General features: G+C 33.9%; 1 protein-coding gene across 1 annotated transcript in view; it reads left to right on the top strand.

The window, feature by feature from the left end:
• The window catches only part of LOC148942723 (neuronal acetylcholine receptor subunit beta-4-like), a 191450-nt gene that overhangs the window by 26572 nt on the left and 143578 nt on the right, over positions 1-21300 (top strand). The window contains exons 2-4 of the mRNA XM_089102763.1: positions 9455-9634; positions 16966-17077; positions 19593-19735. Of these exons, the coding sequence (XP_088958889.1) occupies positions 9455-9634; positions 16966-17077; positions 19593-19735 (435 nt within the window). The remainder of the gene's footprint in view (positions 1-9454; positions 9635-16965; positions 17078-19592; positions 19736-21300) is intronic.

Genomic DNA, 21300 nt, shown 5'->3' with positions numbered 1-21300 from the left:
ATTTGCGTACATATATTGTCAGACACACTATTTCCGTAAAATCTGAGCTATTAAGGATTTTTGACCGTAAACTCTAGTTTTTTTTTGTAAGAAAATTATGGAAATACAATTCTCTGGTTCAAATGCGGAACTTAAGTTTATTTTTGGATTGAAAAATAAAACTATTTCCGTAAAATCTGAGCTAATAAGGCTTTTTCGACCGTAAACTCTAGTTTCATGTAAGAAAATTATGTAAAATACATTTTTGTACATATCTTAAAAGGATAAAATATCATTCTTGAATTCACCTCTTGGATACACAATACAGAAATTATGAAAAAAAATTATGATACTTCCCCCCAAACTCAAATTTTCCAAAATTCCACTATAGAAGCTTTTAAAATATTTCTAAAGCACTAGTAGATAGAGCGCTAAAACATCAGAATCGACTTCAGAGAACATGTTACATCACGGAAAGAGGTTTTTAAAACCCCCCTTCCCCCCAAACACAAAAGTTGACAAAATTATACTTTATAAGCTTTTAAGATATTTCTAAATCAATAGTAGATAGAGTGCTAAAAACATCAGAATCGACTTCAGAGGACACGTTATATCAAGGGAAGAGGTTTTTAAAACCCCCCTTCCCCCCATACTCAAATTTTCCAAAATTCTACTTTAGAAGCTTTTAAAATATTTCTAAAGCACTAATAGATAGAGTGCCAATAACATCAGACTCGACTTCAGAGTACACGTTATATCACGGGAAGAGGTTTTGAAAATCCCCCGTCCCCCCAAACTCAAAAATTTCCCAAATTTTACTTGATAAGCTTTGGTTTGTCTCTGTGGGCTTGTTGTATCTATTCGGACTGTATTTATGTCTCTACAAATGTAGAAAAACCCGTGTGGGTGAGTTGAAATAAAAAAAAATTAACAAGAAATGACTGAAAAGTGTTATTCTTTGGTTCAAATGTAGAAAAAACCCGTGTGAGTGAGTTGAAATAAAAAAATTTTTTAACAAGAAATGGCTGAAAAATGTTTTGGAGGAGATGGCTTGATTGACAGAAGGATTATTAGCGAAGTTATAGTGGAGGGCGAATATGTCTTCAAAGTCAAGACTATAAGAAAAAAAAGTTCCGAATGTAAGTTGTGTGTGTGTGTGTGTGTGTGTGTAAGTTTTTTTTTGTGTGTGTAAGTTTTTTTTTGTGTGTGTGTAATTTTTTTTTGTGTGTGTGTGTGAGTTTTTATGTGTGTAAGTTTTTTTTTTTGTGTGTGTAAGTTTTTTTTTGTGTGTGTGTAAGTTTTTGTGTGTGTGTGTAAGTTGATAGTGTTGTCAGTCAAAAGCTATGACCTTGAGAAAAGAGCTTGAGAAAATTGCCTGATTATCGAAAAATGGGGGAAACATCCTCCAAAAGTCGACAGGAATGCTCCCTCCAGCGCTTTCTCGGATATGTTGAATAAAATATGCAAAGTCGACAAAGCTTTATTTCATTTTTTAAGGTCAATTTAGACGAGGTTCCGTGCGTGCACATAACCTTGTCTAAATTAACCTTAAAAAAAATGAAATAAAGCTATGTCGACTTTGCATATTTTATTCAACATAACCGACAAAGCGCTGGAGGGGAGCATTCCTGTCGACTTTTGGAGGATGTTTCCCCATTTTTCAATAATCAGGCAATTTTCTCAAGCTCTTTTCTCAAGGTCATAGCTTTTGACTGACAACACTAACATCAACCCCATATGGGGTCGTGGGTTCGAGTCCCACACCTGACAATTTTTTTCGTATTCTAAATCTTTGGAAACAGCCTCTATTTCTGACCAAGAGCTTGAGAAAATTGCCTGATTATCGATAAATGGGGAAACATCCTCGAATCGTTACTGATATGATATTAGTGCATAAACTACAAACTTACAAAAATATCCAGAACTTTTTTTTTCTTATAGCCTTGACTTTGAAGACTTTGTCGCCCTCCACCATAACTTCAATAATACATCCTTGTGCCAATCAAACCATCTCCCCCAAAACACTTTTCAGTCATTTCTTGTTAAAAATTTTTTATTTCAACTCACCCACACGGGTTTTTCTGCATTTGAACCAGAGAATGGAACTAAGTTTTACATTTGAACGATAGAATTTTATTTTCCATATTTTTCTTGTAGTAAAATAGAGTTTATGTTCAAAAATCACACACACACACACACACAGAAAGTTACACACACACATAAAAACTTACACACATACACACACACACACACAAACTTACACACACACACACACACAAAAACTTACACAAACACAAAAACTTAAACACACACAAAAAATCAAACACACACACAAAAATTTACACGCAAACAAAAACTTACACACAAATAAAAACTTACACACACACATAAAAATTTACACACACAAAAAAAACAAACTTACACACACACAAAAAAAAAACTTACACACACATAAAAACTCACACACACACACACAAAAAAAAAATTTACACACACACACAAAAAAAAAATTACACACAAAAAAAAAAAACTAACACACACACACACATAAACCCACACACCCACACCTCCCAAACTAAAAAAAAACCAAATAAAACATTACACACAAAAAAAAAACTTGTCTCAGCGTTGAAAACGATTTCACGAAATTATTTTATTTTTTTTTTGCTTGTCCAAAACTATTTTTTTTATCATGAACCATTTAGAGAGCAATTCGATCAACTTGGAGAAAGTTCAAAAAGAATCATTACTGATATTGATATTAGTTCGTAAAATACAAACCGACAAAAATATCCAGAACTTTTTTTTCTTATAGCCTTGACTTTGAAGACATTGTCGCCCTCCACTATAACTTTGATAATACATCCTTCTGTCAATCAAAACATCTCCTCCACAACACTTTTCAGTCATTTCCTCTTAAAAAAATTTTTTATTTTAACTCACTCACACGGGTTTTTTCTACATTTGAACCAAAGAATAACACTTTTCAGTCATTTCTTGTTAATTTTTTTTTATTTCAACTCACCCACACGGGTTTTTCGACATTTGTGGAGACATACATACAGTCCAAAGAGACACAAAAAGCCCAAAGAGACACACACAAGCTTCTAAAATAAAATTTTGGGAAATTTTGAGTTTGGGGGGAAGGGGGATATTCAAAACCTCTTCCCGTGATATAACGTGTCCTCTGAAGTCGATTCTGATGTTATTAGCACTGTATCTATTAGTGCTTTAGAAATATTTTAAAAGCTTCTAAAGTAGAATTTTGGAAAATTTTGAGTATGGGGGGAAGGGGGGGTTTTCAAAACCTCTTCCCGTGATATAACATGTCCTCTGAAGTCGATTCTGATGTTTTTAGCACTCTATCTAATAGTGCTTTAGAAATATTTGAAAAGCTTCTAAAGTAGAATTTGGGAAAATTTTGAGTTTGGAGGGAAGGGGGATTTTCAAAACCTCTTCCCGTGATATAACGTGTCCTCTGAAGTCGATTCTGATGTTTTAGCACTCTATCTATTAGTGCTTTATAAATATTTTAAAAGCTTCTATAGTGGAATTTTGGAAAATTTCAGTTTGGGGGGAAGTATTATAATTTTTTTATAATTTCTGTATTGTGTATCCAGGAGGTGAATTCAAGAATGATATTTTATCATTTTAAGATATGTACAAAAATGTATTTTACATAATTTTCTTACAAGAAACTAGGGTTTACGGTCGAAAAATCCTTATTAGCTCAGATTTTATGGAAATAGTTTTATTTTTTAATCCAAAAATAGACTTAAGTTCCGCATTTGAACCAGAGAATTGTATTTCCATAATTTTATTACAAAAAAAACTAGAGTTTACGGTCAAAAACCCTTAATAGCTCAGATTTTATTGAAATAGTGTGTCTGACAATAGATGTTCGCAAATTCCTTTTCCTACATCTCCGATGTTTTAATATACATTCTAAACGCTTGATACCCTAGCTTACTCTAAAAAATAATGAACACATAACAATGTAATATTTTTAATGAAATAATGCTATGTAGAATATTAATACAAAAATACATTATGATACATTATTAATATCAATGATTAACTTTGGACATTTTGAATCTGTTCCATAAAATAGTTCACTATGTTCTCTCTTGATATTGTAGCTATTGTCGTCTCTTAGTTCGTAATCAGTAGAATAATCGTTATTCCATTTTGAATCATACACATTTTTTACTGGTGTCTCATGAACAGGGTCAATATGCTTTTTGTCTTTGCTATTATTTGATTCATTGACTCTTTGATCAATGCCAGTAATGTTTGCTGGTGCTTTGTTCTTCATCGTTTCATCTTTATATTCCATAGTGATATTTTTTGACAATGCCATTTTTATTTTTCTTGCAATTTTACTGTCTATTAACACATTATTTTTACACAGGTGGCAGTTTCGGCACGTAAACAAGATATGGTTTAAGATATTAGTAGCAGAGTAGGCCTTTCTTTTATTTGCCTTCTGTTGAATGCTAATACCTGAAAACTGATGATTGGATGTATCCGTAGGTAATTTGTTACCTGCAGCAGTAGCAAGGAGTTGTCCTCTAGCATCGAAAATAACTTTTATGTTAGTATTCTCTTTGAGTGCAATCATCTCTGGAGATCTCAATCTCGCATAACCACCATCATAAGAGTTGAATTTTTTCGGTATCCCAAAGAAATTTAATTCCTTACTGTCATGACAATGCATGCATACATTTCCAATAGTGCTACCATTTGTACTTATTTCATAGTTTAAATACTTCTCCTTGTCGGCATTCAATGCTACAATAACCTTGTTATGTGAACACACTCTATTAAAATCTTCCATCTTCACTTTCTTTTTTAAAGATATGACTTATGTGTTTATCGTTCCACTGTGTAAAAAATACTGATTTAATACATGCAGTAGACTAGGTAGTGACGATAAGCGGTCATAGAATACCAGTGGGAAAGCCAAATCGTGTCTCTGACCAATCATAGAGCGCAATTGTTAGAAACGTAATCATACTTTTACAATTTAAGATATAAAAAAAAAGAAAAAAATAAAAAATTTTAAAAATTTAGAATTTAAAAAAAAAAAATTGTTTTTTTTTATGAAAAAAATATTGAATTATTAGTTAAGATTTTACGAATATAGTTTTACTTTTCAATCCAAAAAAGGAATTAAGTTTTACATTTGAACCAGAGATTTGTATTTTCCATAATTTTCTTTCAACAAACTAGAGTTTACAGTCAAAAACCCTTATTAGCTCAGATTTTATAGGGGGAAGGGTTTTACTAGCTTCCACTAGGAGCATACATTCTAGTATACTTGACTTATTGTATCGGAATACTACCACCTTAATTCTCTTTATTTAGAGGTAATATCCATTGTCATATCTAGGCAATAATCCGAGCGCGAGGACGGGGAAGGGTTTTACGAGCTTCCACTAGGAGCATATATTCTAGTATTCTTGACTAATTGTATCTGAATATTATCACCTTAATTTTCTATATATATAGGTAATGTACATTATCAAAGCTAGGCACTAATCCTAGAGCGGGTAGGGGGAAGGGTTTTACGAGATTACAGTAGGAGCATCAATTATAGTATACTTGACTTATTGTATCGGAATACTATCACCTTAATTATCTGTATTTATAGGTAATATCCATGGTCACAGCTAGACAATAACCCTAACTCGGGAGAATGGGACGGGTTTTACGAGCTTCCACTAAAATCTTCAATTATATTAAACATTAATTGTTGTATCGGAATACTATCACCTTAATTATTAGTATTTAGATGTAATATCCATTGTCACAGCTAGGCAATAATCCTTGCGCGGGGAGGGGGAAGGGTTTTACGAGCTTCCACTAGGAGCTTAAATTCTATTATGCTTGAATTATTGTATCGGAATACTATCACCTTATTTCTCTGTATTTAGAGGTAATATCCATTGTCACAGCTAGGCAATAATGCTAGCGCGGGGAGGGGGAAGGGTTTTAGGAGCTTCCACTAGCAGCATAAATTCTATTATACTTGACTTATTGTATCGGAATACTATCACCTTAATTCTCTGTATTTAGAGTTTATATCCATTGTCACAGCCAGGCAATAAACATAGCTCGTGGAGGGGGAAGGGTTTTACGAGTTTCCACTAGGAGCATCAATTCTATTATACTTGACTTATTGTATCGGAATACTATCACCTTAATTCTCTGTATTTAGATGTAATATCCATTGCCACAGCAAGGCAATAAACCTAGCGATGGGAGGGGGAAGGGTTTTACGAGTTTCCACTAGGAGCATCAATTCTATTACACTTGACTTATTGTATCGGAATACTATCACCTTAATTATATGTATTTATAGATAATATCTATTGTCACAGCTAGGCAATAATCCTCGCGCGGGGAGTGGGCAGGGTTTTACGAGCTTCCACTAGGAGCATAAATTCTAGTATACTTGACTTATTGTATCGGAATACTATCACCTTAATTCTCTGTATTTAGAGGTAATATCCATTGTCACAGCGAGGCAATAATCCTAGCGCGGGGAGGGGGAAGGTTTTACGAGTCCACCAAGTAAAGAAAAAATCACACAGAATAAACACCTTAATTCTCTGTATTTAGAGGTAATATCAATTGTCACAGCTAGGCAATAATCCTAGCACGGGGAAGGGGAAGGGTTTTACGAGTTTTCACTAGGAGCATAAATTCTATTATGCTTGACTTATTGTATCGGAATTCTATCACCTTAACTCTCTGTATTTAGAGATAATATCCATTGTCACAGCCAGGCAATAACCCTAGCGCGGGGAGGGGGAAGGGTTTTACGAGCTTCCACTAGGAGCATAAATTCTATTATACTTGACTTATTCTATCTGAATACTATCCCCTTAAGTCTCTGTATGTAGAGGTACAGCCAGGCAATAAACCTAGCGCGGGGAGGGGGAAGGGTTTTACGAGCTTCCACTAGGAGCATAAATTCTATTATGCTTGAATTATTGTATTGGAATACTATCACCTCCCCCCCCCCCTGCCCTCGGAAATGTGGGACCGAAGGGTCTCTGAGCCTTCCCCTTGATGCAGATGTTTTCCCTCCAAAATTGACCCCTCCCCTCCCTGCCCTCAGAAATGGGGGAACGAAAGGGAACGTTAGATCCTATTTTAAATTGACAATACTTATCAAACATCACTTGTGTATTATACAGATCATATATCTCATTCCCCCTTTTTAAATGTTAATCAAATAATTCTGATTATAGTGTCCGATTTTTTGTCTGCTTTTCAAAATGTTCGTATTTGTTTAGAATGAAGTGTTTTTTATAGCAGATACCCGTGCAACTGAACCCCCCATGTAACTGAACCCCTGTATAACTGAAACCTCGTACAACTGAACCTCCTTGCTACTGAATCCTCGTGCACCTCGATCCCAGTTAGCTAAACCCCGTGTAACTGAATCTGCATGTAACTGAACCCTCGTGCAAGTCAACCCTCGTGAAACTCAACTCCCTCAAAACACTTTTCAGCCATTTCTTGTTAATTTTTTTATTTCTAAACTATTTAAAATTGACAACACTGTGCAAATCATCACTTGTGTATTATACAGTACACATTCATCCCATCTCCTCCAAAACACTTTTCAGTCATTTCTTGTTAAAATTATCCAATCACTAATTACCCCTTTTTTCTCCACCTTCAAATGTTCCTTTAGTACCTACGCAATTAGACTAAGTCATCGCCCGGTTAACACTAAGATGTAAATTGAGTAATCCTCTCGCAATAACAAACCAAACCAGATTATACCCACCTAGCCAGATCAAAAAATGGCGGTCACACTAACTTGATTAGTAGTTGGATTCGTATATAATACGGACGGACTTTCAGTGCTACATTAACGGGTTTACGCAATGTGTTTTAGACTTAATTTAAAAAATAACAGTTAAAAAAAAAAAAAAAAAAAAAAAAAAGAGGTAATCAAGTTACTCCATATAGACTAACCACCGCTATATCACCGCTTGACCCCAAAAAATGCGTGTTACCTCATTAAAAAACCCGTCTGCTAAGCCAATGTACCGTTCCTAGTAATAGATGAATGACCCTGGTAAGCCAATATACCGGTTAAACTGCACACATATTCATGTAGGTTTTTTTGTAGGTTTTCAATGCATTGTAGCTTTACTACTGGAATTGTGAGGGATTAAGTGATCCTCAAAGACATATTTATTAGATTTTCAACTATGCTGAACAAAATGGCTATATCAAGATTTTGATCTGGTGACTTCGGGAAAAAATAAGCGTGGGAGGGGGCCTAATTGCCCTCTATTTTTTTTTGTCGTTTAAAAATTGCCCTAGAACTTTTAGTTTTCGTTCAAATTAGGCCTCTCCCGATATTCTAGGACCACTGGATCGATACGATCACCCCTGAAAAAAAAAACCACATACAAACAAATAAACACACATCCGTGATCTTTCTTCTGGCAAAAAATACAAAATTCCAAATTTTATTCATATAAAAGCTTTAAATTTCTACAGTAGGGTTTTCTAATGCGCTAATCTGATTGTTTGATTTTCATTATGATTCTATCGCTTTTGGGGGTTTCCCCCTTTTTTCGAAAATATAGCAAATTTATTCAAATTTTTCCACGATATTCTAGGGCCACTGGGTCGATGCGATCACCCCTGAAAAAAAAAAAAAAAAAAAAAAAAAAAAAAAAAAAAAAACGCATCCGTGATCTTTCTTCTGGCAAAAAAGGCAAAATTCCACATTTTTGTAGATAGGTGATTGAAACCTCTACAGTAGGGTTCTCTAATATGCTGAATATGATGGTGTGATTTTCATTAAGGTTCAATAGCTTTTAGGGGGTCTTTCCCCCTTTTTTCTAAAATCAGCCAAATTTTATCAGGCGCGTAACTTTTGAAAGGTAAGACTAAACTTAATGAAACTTATATATTCGAAATCAACATTAAAATCTGATTCTTTTGATGTATCTATTGGTATCAAAATTCCGTTTTTTAGAGTTTCGGTTACCATTGAGCCAGGTCGCTCCTTACTTACAGTTCGTTACCACGAACTGTTTGATCCACTCATATGCCATTTACGAGTGTTTTGGAGCAATAGCTGCAACGCAGTAAAGAGCTACCCACAGACCATAGTGATCGAAAATTAAAACATACACTTTTAGATAACTTTTAGATGTAAAAGGATAACCGTTTGAGACTGATTTAGGAATGGTAATCATTATCCATGTTAAACTTGACAGTAAAAAGTAATGAAGAAAAACAATTTCCAGGAATTATGAATGGGGGCTTGAGAAGCCTTGAAACCAGCAACGAACGGACTAAAAATATGCTATTGAAATTCTCATCTCTGAAAGCCCTGATCAGAGATTTTTAGCCCCCTCCCCCTCCCTAGGAAACCTAAGAAAATCAGATTTTAGTCTGTGTCTAGCTAATGTGTTCTTTCTTCCCCCATTTTTAGGATGCAAAGAACTAACTACAACTGGATATCGATATTTCGATTTTCATCATGCCCAAACCAACCAAGATGGAGCTTTATTCATGAGGTTTAAAGTCAGAGCCAAGTCAGATGCTCATATTGTGCTGTCATCTAGTCCCTTGCCATTGAACCCATTATACGAGATAGTCATAGGCGCCGCTGGTAAATCTTTTTTATTTTTACTTTAATAAGCTTTGTAATTCCTCAATGGGTTTCGTCAAGTCAACCGTAAAACTAAAGCTGCCTAGGACGTTCCTTGAAAGAATTCTATGTATAAAAAAATATACAAGAAAGATGAAGATCTTTTAATTGTCGTTGACTTTTTTTTTACTTTTAAAACTGGAGGGATACCAGACCAAACATTCAGCATTGATGAATTTTAAAACAGTTTTACAAAGCTCAAAGTACCTTATACTTAAATTAATACTAACAACTGTTTCCGCCTGAAATTCATATGAAGCGTTTAGTATTAAAGACTTGAAATTAGGGATCTTTTTCTCCGCGAGTCTTTTTTCTCTGGGTAGCAAAATTTGGTTACAACTGCTTTCCGTCCAAAGTAATGAGTGGGAAATAACTGGACGGAGAAATTTTCCTTGAATATTTTGTTTTCCATTTGAATTGGTTTTTGCCCTTTTTCAGCACTATTCAAATGGTAAGTGGGAATTAACGGTAAGTAAACAGTAATCAAGGCTGTAAGAAACAGAACTTTGAAAACGAACTTTTCAGAAAAATATGCAAAGTTTTCTTTCCCATTCCAGATATGTAAAACTCATTAGTTTCGAACTTGCCTGTCATTAGTTGTATCGTCAGAGTACACTAAAGTTTTAAGAAATATTTTAATGATGTTAAAAGTACATCTAGAGTTAACTGAGAGCTGAAGTTCAGGAAGGTTAGCTACCTTCCACGTAGGTATGACGTTGATAGACTCTAGGATGAGAATTTGGGGAGATATTTCCAAGTACAGCTGAATGTAAAACTAAAAAGCATAAAATTAGATAATTGGACAAACAAGTTAGAGATTCAGATAAAGCTAAAGATAGATTGCTAATCATGACATTGGAAAACCCATCAATAAGTTGGGCTTTATACGCATTTAAATTGTTTGTATCCCGAAGTAATTCTTCTTTGCTAGAGCTTGAATTGGAATTTGCATTTGAAGGAAGTTAATTTCTATGTATATATTTTTTATTGAAAACGGCTCGATAACTTTTCTGAAAACGGGCACACCAACATTTTGTGGCTTGAAAAGATGATCTAGACAGGTCACAACTTTAGGAAAAGCTTTTTTTTTCCCAAGGATGGTTGTACTAAACAGTTTTTGATATCTATAACGTCATGCGAAATTATATAAGGTGACGAATGAATCCAAACAGCTAAAGCAAAAGGCATAGAAGAAAATTGAGCTAATGAGGAACGAAAATGAAACAAAGCATAGACATGCGATAACAGGCATCATAATGAATGACAAAGGAAACTGAGGCACATCGAAATCTGCGGATGGAAGACAAACGACAGCGAGAATCACATCAAACCGTAAACGACAATTACAGTTTTAGCTTAACGTTTGTAATAAGCGGCAATCGTTTACGGTTTGATGTGATTCTCGCTGTCGTTTGTCTTCCATCCGCAGATAAGTCACAACAAAATTTTTTAGAAGAAAAGAGACATCAATAGTCACAATGAATCGCAAACGAAAATAACACAGAACAAACTCTGCGATTTGAAGATATGCGACAATCAGCATCATCAATAATTTTAGTCGCTGCAAGTGAGTTCCGTCAGTGCTTACCTATTCAAATCAAAAGCAACTGTAATGAAACACTCGATTTGTCGGTTAAAAGGAGTCACCTCTGAAACTGGAAGTGTTTCAAAAATATTTTGCTAAAAAAAGATGCGTTTCTGCCAAAAAGTGCAGACAGAATCTGAGGATTCAAAGGGGAGCCTTCGGGCCGAAACCCTCTCCAATCTCTCTATCTCTCTCCTAGATGACAATCCTAAATCAGAACATGGTACTTGAATATTTCACGTTCAATTTTTAATTTCCATCAAGGTTGGTATTTGAGGGCTTTTGCCGCTTATTACAAACGTTAAGCTAAAACTGTAATTTTAGGTACAATCTTGCCTCCAATCCTCTAGATCAGCACTTTCCAAACTGGGAGGCACACCTTCCTATGAAGGCGTGAACTAGTATAAGGGAAGACGCAAGTATTAGCCAGTATTGACAAAAATCAAATGAAATTGAAACTACACAGTCGTGCGAAATATCTTAAACCTTTCGGGACTGCGGCATTTACTGGCCCAGGCTCAACGTAAGTTAGGTTTGCAATCTCAAGGTAGAATTTGCAAGATTTTATAGATTCTACTAGATACTCCATTCAGGGTTGAACAAATAGACGATTGACGCTTAGACGATAGACGATACAATTTTTCCGATTAATTAGTTTCTCAGATACGCACTTCAAAATTCCCCTTACAAGTAGAAGAAGGAACTGATGTAGCTACAACCGCATATTTAATTGGATATCTTCGATATATTGAAAAGAATAATATAACCAAAGATTTTTTTTGCAAACTTATTCCTGGAAAAGCCACATCCAGCGAAATTTTTATGTAATTGACACTTTTTTCTTATGAGAAAGGCATATTGTAGAATAATTGCGTTTGGCTTTGTACAGATGGTGCAAAATCAATGTCAGGACACAAAACTGGCCTTCTAGCACTAACTAAAATGAAAACATCTGATGTTCCTGCGATGCATTGTATGCTCCACAGAGCAACTATTGTATCAAAAAATAAAAGCGATGAACTTAATCGTTTTTACAAAAGTAACGAAAATTACAAACTATATAAAAACAGTTCGTTATAAGTTAGAATCTTAGATTGTGTACAAAGCCGTGTGACGATATGGGAGCTACTTATAACACACTTTTGTGACTTTTGTGAAGTGTGCTGGCTATCTAGTGCTAAAGTTATTAACAGCATACATGAATTCAAAGTTGAACTATCAGTTGTAATAAAAGAAAATCAAAACGAGGACGCAGGCATATTTAATGATGATAATTTAATTATTAAACTGATCTGTTTGGTGGAAATCTTTGGACAATTGAGTGTTTTGAATGAAACGATGTAAGGACCACAAATACATTTATTGACTCAAGAAGTTAATGTGAAAGCATTCATAAAAATGGAGCTTTGGAAGACATATTGGGAAAAAAAGGAGTTTCAAACGTTTCCACATCTAAATTTATGCGTCCAACATAACATACACGCAAACAAAAATCCATCTGTTGAATACTGGGATGGTTTGCTAATTCATTTCTCGAATTATTTTGATGATGATTTTAATTTTACAAAATTGTGTGGACACAGAATCTGTTTATCGACCAAGAAAATGATGAATTTGAATTATCAAGTAATTAGAAAGAAAACTCGGTTGAATTATCTTGTGATACTTCTTTAAAACAAAAAAAAAAAATCAAAATGCATCTCTAGTTCAATTTGGGCTATATATTAAGAACGAATATGATATTATGTCAAATAAAGCTTTAAAAGCATTACTGCCATTCGCAGAGTCGTGTTTATACAAAACAGATTTTTCCTGCATTAGGTGAACTGAAATTTGGATTAGGTGAAACGAAATTGAAATATTGTGTTCGTTTGGTTTTAGAAAAGGAGCTTTGTGTTGCTATCTCATGATTGACAATAAGATTTGACAAACTTTGTGCTAATAGGCAAGCATATCCTTCTTTTAAAAGACAATAACAAAAATTTGTTTGTCATTTTCTTTTTTTGTAAGAGCTTGTCTTAAATAAATTTCAAAGAACTAAAAATTTTCATTTCTGTTTTATTTTGTGAAATGGAAGGGAGGCACCACACGATAACATATTTTCAAGGGAGCCAGGGTAATATAAAGTTAGGAACTCACTGCTCTAGATAAGGGTCTTGAATCATACACAACACATTTTAAAGTTAAGTATTCACTGGTAAAATTATGGTAGAATTGGATCAGTGGAAGGGTATCTTATAACTTACTGAAACGAGGATCTCGAATTTGTAAACTCTTTATGTGATCCCGATTTCAATAAAATGTTAAATACCCACCATTCTGTAATACTCTATCTATGATTTTTTTTTTTTTTTAAATGGCCTATTTGCACAATGGGAGTGCTTACCCTGGATGCGTACGCATCATGTTCTGTTTAAACTGGCTGGTCTAAATCTTCACGTGACACTATTTTTGGCTGTAAAGCCCCAAAAGGCACGAAAAAACATTGAAAAGATGGTTGTAAACCTTCCGGTAGGTTTGGCCAATTAATAAAGGGACTAGGTCTTAAATCTTGAGGCTTGCCCATGGCGTTGACCATGGAAGAGTGGGGCTCAATAGACCCCACTATATGAAGGCAATTTATTCTTGTTTTAATGTTTAGCGTTGGTCTTCAATTTCATGTGAAATATTAGCTTTATGTTGTGACAACACTGGTAAGCTGGTAAGTGTAACATCTTGGCATGGCCTTAAAGAATAACTGACTAATGGTCAAGAGTATTTAGAGTTTACATGATTTTACCGGTCCCAAGAATTGGACTCATTTTCCAGACTCGTAAATTCTCCAGGATAGGATGTAGCGAATTTTCTAACTGAAGCGTTGCCAGAATACAAACATTATTACCTAGCACCCAAAAGAAAAAAAGGAACTCGTTTTTATTATTATTAGATCCACTGGAGATTATACCAGCTACAGTCATCAGTGGGGACATCTTTTATGGTTAAACTCTTCACGGATTGCAATTCTCCTTATTTACCATAATCTTGAAATATTTCTTGAAGGATAAGAGAAGAAATTGATCTAAATAGACAAAACATGTCCACGTAAAACTGATGTCACTTTTGCAGTGCCATAAAAATAATAGCGTTTCAATCAATTTATTGAGCAGCAAATAAGGTTTTCATATGAAAGTAAAGAGCGACATTAGGAATTAAAACGAACATAAGTAATCCTCTTTGTAAGCAGGACTGAATCTACCTCTAAAATTTACACCGCTATTTACACTAAAATTTAAACAAAAGCACTTTCTAATGCAAAAATTTGGTCATTCGGTTGTTGCAGGTGTCTTATTTACCAATTGAATCTCAAAATATTTGAACTGAAAATTCTATAAATTCTATCGATAAGCCCTCCAAATTCTTATAGTATTGTAAAAAAAACAGGTTTTATACCATTGTCCTGGTGCTAGTGGAGAATTTGTTCTTGAAGTATGGAGGGCTAAAGTCATTTTGGTGTCACCTTACCTCACACGTTGGTATTGTTTATTTAGAACTTTTATTTTGAAAAATTAGGGTTTTTCAGATGTAATTTTCCTTCGTGTTCTTTTGTTATGTAGTGTATTTTCATCTATTCGTATTATCTTCCTGTATGTTTTAGGTGCATAGGCCAGTTTAGATTTTGTGTTTTTTTTTATTATAAAGGTTTCCCGGCATGGAGCCGAAATATTTAGGCTTTATTAGGATATTATGGTTTTAAGTCATTTGTACTTTTCCATGACGTTGGTGTCCCCATTGGATCCTTGATAAGTCCTATTCGATAGCTTTTGACAGCTTGCATCAAACCCCAAGTTGGGATTTCTTATGAATGTTTTGTTGCAAGTAATCCAAGTTTTTGATATCCTGTCGCTTAGAAGCCTTACAACTGGTTCGTGAGGACGAGGGTTCGAGTCCTGGTGTCGCTGGTTATTTGATTTAGAACTGGGTCAATGGCATGACTCTGTAAGCTCAGCCACTGTCGAACCCGGCTCTAAATGGGTACCTTGAGAAATCTGGGAAGGCGAACAGGAAGGGTGTTCGAAAGTACAGGATGGCTGGAATCCAAACCCGTTGCACTTCGTAGCTGATGGGCCATGGTACGGAGATCAGCACCACGGGTAGGGACTTTAAAGTCCAATACCCTATTCTTTGTGTTTTTTTTTGTAGCATTGGCTGGTTATGTTGTTTCTGTGAAAAATAAAATCTGTTTACTATGCTCGTTTATCTAAGTTAAACTACCCTTGGTCTCGAGTACTCTACCTCCCCAGCAATGTTTTTGTGGAGTCATTGTTGTTCCTGTCAATATTTTGGTACTGTTTGTTTCATAACCTATTACCATACGTTTCCAATTATTGACACTTCGGAAGCTGTATTTTTAATGCGCTAGTTTGATGCTATGCCAATAGCGCCTACTTTGGTCCCACGTTGATTTGGGAAATCTTTTATTGGTATCAAGATGATCAAGGCCTACTGCGCCGTAGGCTTACTCCGTCATTCAATACTGCGTCGGAGCATTGACGTTATTATCGAGAATCTATTTTGGAGCAAACTTCAAGGTTCAAGTTTGGCCCTTGGATGTTTTAAGGAAATCTTTTTACTGGTATCAAGAAGATTAAGACCTACTGCGTTTAAACCTTAATTCGTCACGCAATGCTGCGTCAAAGAGCTTATTATTATCAAGTTTGAAGCTGTAAGACCAAATTTGCTAACAGTGTTGATGGAAAGGAGTACTATGAGGTGAAAATGTGACCCAATAGTAACCTCAAAACATGCTCCTCTTTCTGAATTTCATCTTTATCTTAAGATTTATGTAGATCTAAAATTTTATTGTCTTAGATTATTTCCATATTTATGGCTATGAATTCGGATTTTTATGGACTATGATTGGAATGAGGAGTGTAGATGGCTCTCTGTGGATAGCGCATGTCAACAAAACTAAGCCCTTTGCCTTACTTTGTGGTATAAGACGTTCCTGTTGTATGCCAAGCCAATTATCTGGATGTAGCAAAAAAAACGTTTTGGGGAAAATAATGCTAGTCTATCGGGGGGATCGAACTGGGGCTTGGCTTTGGTTGCACTTAATGATTGTTAGAAGGCAACCAAGTCTCTCTTAATAATCCAAAAAATTCTACGTGCTCGTTTACAAAACAGAAATTAGAAGTCTAAATTCGAAATTATGTTTAAAATGATTTAAAACAGAAAAACTTAGAGATCTTGGATTTTGATTGATCAAAGTGCAAAAAAGAACACAGAAAAGCTGCTACAATTGATTTAATTGACTCATTCGGGAGATCAGCACAGATTTATGTGTATTCAGAGCTCTACCTTGTCAAATATATATATATATATATATATATATATATATATATATATATATATATATATATATATATATATATATATATATATATATATATATATATATATATATATATATATATATATATATATATATATATATATATATATATATATATATATATATATATATATATATATATATATATATATATATATATATATATATATATATAAATTGGATAACGCTATATATGTCAAAAGATAATCATATTGAAACAGATTTTTTTATACGTCTTTTGAAGGTGCCAAACGATTGGCATATAGTTAGAAAGTAGTTAATTTATTTCATTGGTGACAACTATCTTGAGTCCTGAAAAGAAAATGTTTCTCGCAGGAAATGCCTATACAGACTTAAGGAGAGGCATGACGAAGAAATCTGTGGCTGCCGTGAAGACGCCAGATGTTTTATCCAACTCTGAGTATCGTGGCTTTTGGATTTCTTTCAAGTAGGTGTTATTTTTTCTATAAAAATATCATTTAGTAACACACACATAGAATGAGGACTATCGCTTTGAAACCAGCCCTACCAAAATTTTCGTGATTCTCACAATTTCTTCCACAAGCTCCTACAGCTTTTAAACGATTCAACTTTTTAAAAACCTGATTGAAAAAAATATTTTTAAAGAAAGAGAATTTGTATTCTTATTTCAACTGCTATAGGAATTTATAGTATTAAAGCCCAAATTTAGCTTCACTGAGTCTCTATATGAATCAATGGCTGTTAACTAGTTTTAAATGAATTTCCAGAACCCCAAGCTTTTGCATTTCAGAATTAATAAACTTGTTCTTGATATACCCTGGTGATTTAAAACGAATTAATTAGTTTTCAGAGAACTGTTAAGGGTTAGTGAAAGCAAAGGTTTATATCTAGGTAATCTGTTATGTCTTTCTGCATAATTTCACCAAATTGTCATCTTAGGATAAGACGTGTTACGTCGCACTATAGAAACGGAAATAATTTGGCACTTGCATTATTCTAAAGTGATTGCCGTTGTATAGAAGTTTGTTTTCTGTCGTTTGCGCGCAAGTTTAAAGTTATGCTGATTTGGGGAGTATCGCAAACCGTTTCTATTTCAACAAAGAGGTCAGTTCTCGACATAAAACGTGACAATACTACCAGAGCTGCAACCCAGGCTATTACTGAACCATTGGTGGTACTTTGTTAGGGTTGCCGAATGATTTTGTTTTTCCTGCACTATGTTATTATAGGACCAAGCTATGGTGGGATACGTTTTCGTATATAGTCCTTTTATTACCTTCTTCAAAAATATAATATGGCATAATACTACCAGCAAAAGGCATGCAATAACGTTGATTTTGTAGTGAAATTAGCCACCTGCGTAGTTTGGCCGAATGTTTAGCTTAGGATAAGATCTTTAATGACGCACTCTAAAAACGGAAATGATTTAGCACACATGTGTTGAACTATATTACGGAAATAACTGTTGTAAATTTTTTTTTTTTTCATTTGCGCACAACTTTAGAGCCAGCTCAGCTGAGAAATACCGTAAATTGTCCATAAATCCATTTTAACAAAGAGGTCAGCTATCTAAGAGAAATTCCAAGGATTTCTCCCTGGGTTGCAACTCAGTGCATTATTGAACTCATTGCAACATACTCTTTGTGGGAAGGGCAGGGGGTGGAAGGCTGCGGCGAATTTTCATTTTGCTGTGCTTGAGTATTTTTGGATCAAAATAGGGTAGGATACTTTTTTTATATATGAAGCTTTTGCTAGCTCCGTCAAAAATATAACATAATATAATAATACTAGAAAATGGGAAGCTGCAGCTTAGATTTTGTACTTAGTCAGCCACCTTTATCCTAATTACCAGTCACAGCAAAGAGCTTAAGGCGTCATTTCTTACTAAAAAAGTAAAGTTCAAGGGTGATCCCCGATTGACTATATCAGGCTTTCCTTGAATTTTATGTAAGTATAAGTTTGTATATGGTTTTGAAATTTTCATATCTCAACATAGTGGTTTCTGATTTATGTTTGCTTCGTTTAAGATTGCTCAAAATACACTGGAGCATATACAGTGAAGTGTCCAGTTTGATATTTATTGTTAGGAAATCTTTGTTGTCTACAGCCCTAATGTTTTGTTAACTTGGTTAACTTCAGGTGCTAAGTACTATTAGAAATATATATATATATATATATATATATATATATATATATATATATATATATATATATATATATATATATATATATATATATATATATATATATATATATATATATATATATATATATATATATATATTTGACAAGGTAGAGCTCTGAATACACATAAATCTGTATATTTATATATATATATATATATATATATATATATATATATATATATATATATATATATATATATATATATATATATATATATATATATATATATATATCGTAAGAATTTATATCGTAACTTGACCTTGAAATCGATCAATAGCTTAATTGTGGAAAATTCTGGCCAGAATAATTTTTAATTAACACACTTCTTTACTACTTTTTTATTGCAATATAAATTTCAGTTACATTTATGTTGCCTGGAATGCGTGAAACGTTGCAGCATATTTGGTAAGATTTCAGACACGGGCTTTGAAGGATAATCGTTTTTGCTTTGTTCCTTAGCCATTGATTAAACACTTAGTGGTCAACCCCTCGAAACTTTAAAAATGATGTGTACTAAGAAGATTTTCTTATGAATTTTTTGTTTTAATATGAGACGCTGCTTCTGCTGAAATCAATATATTACCCTTTTCAATTTTTTCAACTTTTGTGGGACCCCAAAATTAAAAGTGTGTTTGTTTCATAGTTATTAGTCATACTCCTTTCGATGAGTATATCTTACTTTTTCGTTTCAGAATGATAAAGTTTTCATTGATCTGCTTTGATATTTAGCATTTGAACCAAGCATCTGAAATAATCTTCTTGATAGTTTATTTTTGTGTTTCGACTTTTTCTAGGAATGGCGAGATCGAAGTCGGTCGGGATTATGAAAGTATGCCTTTCCTGCATTGGAAAGACAAAGATCCAATACATATTCACTACTTCTCGTTTGCTACGTGGACAGATGTTATTGGAAAATGGTTGCATAGCTGTGAAGGAGGTATGGTGTATCTTCAACATTGTTTCTCACTACTAGAAACAATAAAACAAAAATTAGTCTTTGAGTCAATAAGGTATTTTTATACAAATGCCATCCAGCTCGAATTTCTTAAATAAGGTCGGTCTTTGTTATACTCTCGTGTAAAATTACAGATTGGACCGATTGTTACAATTAAATTTCTTAATTCAAAGTATGAGCAACTTTCAAAATAAGAACAATTTATTTTAAAATTTAGTCAAGACATAGTTGAGTCAATAATCCAATTGAAAAGTATCTGTCGAATCATTTTTGAGTAGTAAAACCATGCAAAGTTCCTAATTACATGTCAAATTTCTTTCTAAAAATCTCAGCAAACGTCTTACCATTCCCCACTCCAACTGAAATTGAGACTGACAACTGATGGACAAATTTGGGAAATGAGCCTCTTATGAAGTTCGAAACTTATTAGATAAGTTTTAGCTGCTTAATGGGAGATTTAATAGGTTAGCTTCATTTAAAAGTAACTCCAAAGAAAAGTAACGAAGAAAAAGCTATCCCTTGTTTTTTTTTGTTTTTTTTTTGCACTGGTCCAAACATATTGCAAGAATCTTTTTTCATATTTGTGAATAAATTTGGTAACTACAAAGGCCACACTGCCTTTCTATGATACAATAGCAAAACAATTTCGATAAATGAAGTATTTACAAACAGTTCATGGTAACGAACTGTTTGCAAGGAGTGAACTGGGCTATTAGTTACTGATGCTCTAAAGAAGGGAGCTTTGACATCGATCAGTTGTCAAGAATAAATAATCAAAAGAATCAAATTTTACTGATGATTTAGAATGTATAAAAGTTTTTAAATTTAAATTGCCCTTCAAAAGCTACGAGCCTGAAAAAATTATGTGATTTTCAAAAAAGGGGGGAAATACCCCCAAAAAGAGAGTGAACTTTGATGTTAATCACAGTATCTAATTTGACATATTCAAAACCCCAAAAGTATAAGTTTCAAACTCCTATTTGCAAAAATGTGGAATTTTGTATTTTCCCAAAGAAGAAAATCACAAATACATGTTTATTTGTTTGTATTGTTTCTTCTTTTTTGTTTTCCCCAGGGGTCATCGTATCGAACCAGAGGTCCTAGAAAACCTGAAGAAAGCTCATTTAAATGGAAATGAAAGTTCTAATGCCCTTTTTAAGTAGCCAAAAGATTTTGACAAGGTAAATTGGTTAGCTTTAGCAGCTGAAATTTCGTCGTTGACAAAAGCATTCATCTATGGACGACAATACAGTGCTAAGACATAATATTTTAATATTGTAGCAATAATATCTGTATTAGGTCAACAATTCCAGCTTTCAAAAGATAAATAATTCAACTACACTGAGTGATATGTAGTCTACTATTAATCCAGAATCTGTATATTACTTTTGGGGGTTCTAAGGAACTGCCCCCTAAAACGTTGAGTTCTTTACGATGTTCAGTACAACTCCTCGCCTTTTCGATATAATTCGTGTATTTTTGATACTTTTTCGAACTTTTGCCCTCCTTCCTCTTATAATCTTTTTTACCCCCCTCCCAACAAAACT

The sequence above is a fragment of the Artemia sp. Qi Xiang Cuo genome, chromosome 16 (genome assembly GCF_049724085.1).
Source record: "Artemia sp. Qi Xiang Cuo chromosome 16, ASM4972408v1, whole genome shotgun sequence".
NCBI lineage: Eukaryota > Metazoa > Arthropoda > Branchiopoda > Anostraca > Artemiidae > Artemia > Artemia sp. Qi Xiang Cuo.
Note: the sequence above shows the minus strand (reverse complement) of the source record. Positions and strands in the feature narration are given on the sequence as shown.